At 45.3% G+C, this 3,456-nt stretch overlaps 1 protein-coding gene across 1 annotated transcript; it reads left to right on the top strand.

The window, feature by feature from the left end:
* The first annotated feature begins 399 nt into the window (after positions 1-399).
* On the top strand, positions 400-2,767 carry LOC119667264. Its single transcript, XM_038076556.1, has 2 exons — positions 400-2,038; positions 2,103-2,767. Exon 1 carries the CDS (start codon positions 537-539, stop codon positions 1,851-1,853), a length of 1,317 nt encoding a protein of 438 aa, XP_037932484.1. The 5' UTR covers positions 400-536; the 3' UTR covers positions 1,854-2,038; positions 2,103-2,767.
* Positions 2,768-3,456: the final 689 nt, after the last annotated feature.

Raw genomic sequence — 3,456 nt, 5'->3', positions numbered from 1 at the left:
AAGATATATTCGGTGTAATTTGTTTTCATTCCTAATATTTGGACCATATCCTTATTTGGTGAGTTATTTTCTAGATTTTAGTACTGTTAACAATATTGTTAGTAATTATATAGTAATATAGTCATCTTGATCAAAATGAGAATTGTTTTGATAATGATGATGATGAGCACAACATAAAAATATATACTGAAAATGCCAATAACTATGTTGTTCACGGATGGCAGAAAAATCCTTCTACTGAACCCTCCACGAGGGTGCCGTCTGGTAATGGGTCACACAGTTTTTTCGTCCTGTACGTTGTCAGGACGGTGCCCAGCTAAGATCAGGAGGAATTGAGTGATTGTCCTTAGCTCTTTAATAGCTGCACACTACTCAATGCTTTCTGATCATGGTTTGAAGGTCCCCTTAACTCGGGAGTGTTACGCGATCCGTGCTCACCGAGTAGGTTTGCAGTCAAGGGGTCTGTCCGACTGTATTTTTGCGGAGCCTCTCCAATATATGACCGCCTTGGGGAGTAACTGTGGTCTAGCCATGGTATGGGACGCTGCTGTGGTGGTCGCTTCTTTCGTCCAAATATCCTCGGGTCCGCCGCGCCTGTCTTACCGGGTAAGGTGGACGATTATGAATATGTTATGATTTCTCCCGACAATGTCTCGGAACTCGTGGCTGGAGAGTATAAACCCACCAAACTTACGGAGGACGAATTGTTGAAATCGGACGACGAGATCGTTGCCGATTCCAATACCGGTTGTACCAGTCACAGTACACCGGCGTCTAATCCAATCCAACCAACAACCAAAAAAATCGACGGCACTCCGTCTACCAGTCAAAGTAGACCGAGTGCCAACCGCACGCCAACGCTTAAAACTGCCAGTCTAAGCAGTAAGGGCAATACAAAATCTCGGAAAAAAACGGCCAACATGGCACGCAAAAATCGTTACCAGCGAGCGCTTTTTATGCTAAAGAAAATTGAGGGCAATAAAAAAGAAGGCAAGGTCCATGAACGAGACGAAGCCGACGCTGTTAAATACCGCGCCATTGTGGAGGAGTATCTTCATGATGAAGGTCTGCGCCAGTCTGTTATCACCGGCAAGAACGTCGGAGATGGCGGCAAGCGTAACAGATCTCAGGAAGATCCCGGCAAGGAGGCGAAGCGGCACAAAGATGGAACGGGGGATGGAAAGCTAATGTCAAGACCGGCACAAGCTTCTCGTCCCTTCAGTGAAGTGGCGAGAGACCATCTCAGTGTGGCCTTGATCGACGAACACAACTCTAACGGCAAGCTGCTGATGGAGAGGTGGGCGCTGATTGAGACCAAACTGTCCGAATTGGTTATGGCTGAGCTCATGACTAATCCGGGGTCCGTTCCTTCTTTTGACTGCGCAGATATCGTCCGTGGTCACCGAGTGATCAGATGCGACGACGAGTATTCGCGGAGTTTTCTCAGCAAGGCGATCACTAAGATTAGTGAGAACTGGGACGGTTTAAAGCTCAAACTTGTCCCTGCGGCGGAAATTCCATCGAGGCCTCGAGCGCGCGTATGGTTACCCAAAAACCTTGGTCCTCCTGACCTTATTCTGCAGCAGCTAAAGCTACAAAATCCAGAAATCCTGATGGAAGACTGGTCGGTTCTCAAGACCGAAGAACCGCAAAAACACAGCCAATCGTACTTACTTCTTATCAACGAAGAATGCTTGCCAGTCATTGAGGCTAATGACTGCAAGCTGCGTTACGGCATCCGGAAGGCAAAAATTAAAATCTTTAAAAACGCGCCACCGGATAATATTCTGGATGAGGTTGAGGGCACTAGTAAGCTGCTAGATGACCTCATCATCGATAGCAAACCTTGTTGATGTATTAATGGCCAAGGTCGTGCAGATAAACCTGAAACACTCTAAATGTGCCACGGATAATCTGGCTGTCTTACTCAGGGAGGAGGACATCGACCTTGCCATCATCCAAGAGCCCTGGGTTCATAGCTCATGTGTCAAAGGGCTCAACATCAATGGGTATAATCTTTTTTATGACAAAGGACAGGGTAAGCCTAGATCGTGCATTTTAGCAAAAACGCACCTTAATGCTTTTCTCTGCTCTCACTTTAGTTCTTTAGATATAACCACCATCCGGATAGAGCGGAAGCTAAAACCTGCGATTTTGGTAACATCCGCCTACATGCCACACGACGATGAGGCACCTCCAGAAGGGGTACTACTAGTCCAAAATTTCGCGCAGACCGAGAAGCTAGCCTTGCTGATGGGTTGTGATGCCAATGCCCGGCACTCCTTGTGGGGAAGCTCGGAAATTAACGATAGAGGTGAGTCTCTTTTTGATTTTATATTAAAATGTAATCTAGAAGTATGTAATAAGGGTAACACTCCCACCTTCATTTTTCCGAGTACGGATGATCGTGTAGGCTGGGAAGAGGTTTTAGATATTACCCTTTGTTCGACTTCGTGCTCTTTAACGATCAATGATTGGAGAGTTTCAACCAGGAACTCCTTCTCTGATCATAGATATATCATGTTTGTGATGAATATTCCCATGGTAGCTAAGCAATCTCACCGTAATCCCAGGAAGACAAACTGGGATACTTTCAGGTCATTGCTCAATAGAAAAATCAACATAGCCCCCGCTCCAATTAACTCGATTAGGGAATTGGAGTGCAGGGTCAACTCTTTGACAAATAATATTATTTCTTCCTTTGAAGCATCATGTCCTCGCTCGTATGCGAAGAAGTGTAGGCCACCATGGTGGAACGAGAAGCTCTCTTTGCTCCGCAGGAATGCGAGAAGAGCCTTCAACGAAAGCTATCGGACCAAGGTTTGGACTCCATATAAAGATGCTCTTAGGGTTTACAAAAAAGCACTTCGGGAATCCAAGAAATTGTCATGGAATTCTCATTGCCAGCAAATTGAAAGCATTAAAGAATCCGCTAGACTAGCCAAATTGCTAGCAAATGGCCAATCTTGTCCCTCGCTCATTAACAAAGTAGACGGAAATCCAGTTAAATCCCTAACGGAATCCCTCTCACTATTAGTGGATACCCATTTTCCTGGTTCCTCGGGTGATCCCCCAAAGGTATTGCCGTATCGTTCAGCCAATTCTGGCGAGACTATACAGTCAGTGGTATCATCTAGAAGGATCAAATGGGCCATCGATTCATTCTCTCCATATAAAAGTCCGGGTCCTGACGGGATCTTACCAATTATGTTACAATCTCTGGGAGATGTAGCTGTAAATTGGCTGTACGCGATTTTCTGTAGCTGCTTTTCACTTAATCATGTCCCCAGCGGCTGGAGACAAGTTAGAGTAGTTTTTATTCCAAAAGCAGGTAGAACAGGCCATAGTACGGCTAAAGATTACAGACCCATCAGCCTTACTTCATTCTTACTTAAAACTATGGAAAGACTGATCGATGCTCACATCAGATCTTTACACAGTTTCGCTAAAATATCA

This window comes from Teleopsis dalmanni, chromosome 1 (assembly GCF_002237135.1).
Source record: "Teleopsis dalmanni isolate 2A chromosome 1, ASM223713v2, whole genome shotgun sequence".
In the NCBI taxonomy this organism is placed as follows: Eukaryota; Metazoa; Arthropoda; class Insecta; order Diptera; family Diopsidae; genus Teleopsis; species Teleopsis dalmanni.
Note: the sequence above shows the minus strand (reverse complement) of the source record. Positions and strands in the feature narration are given on the sequence as shown.

Bases quoted from the DNA above. Each gene is read 5' to 3' on its own strand.
- LOC119667264 (XM_038076556.1), top strand. From the start codon at position 537: ATGGGACGCTGCTGTGGTGGTCGCTTCTTTCGTCCAAATATCCTCGGG.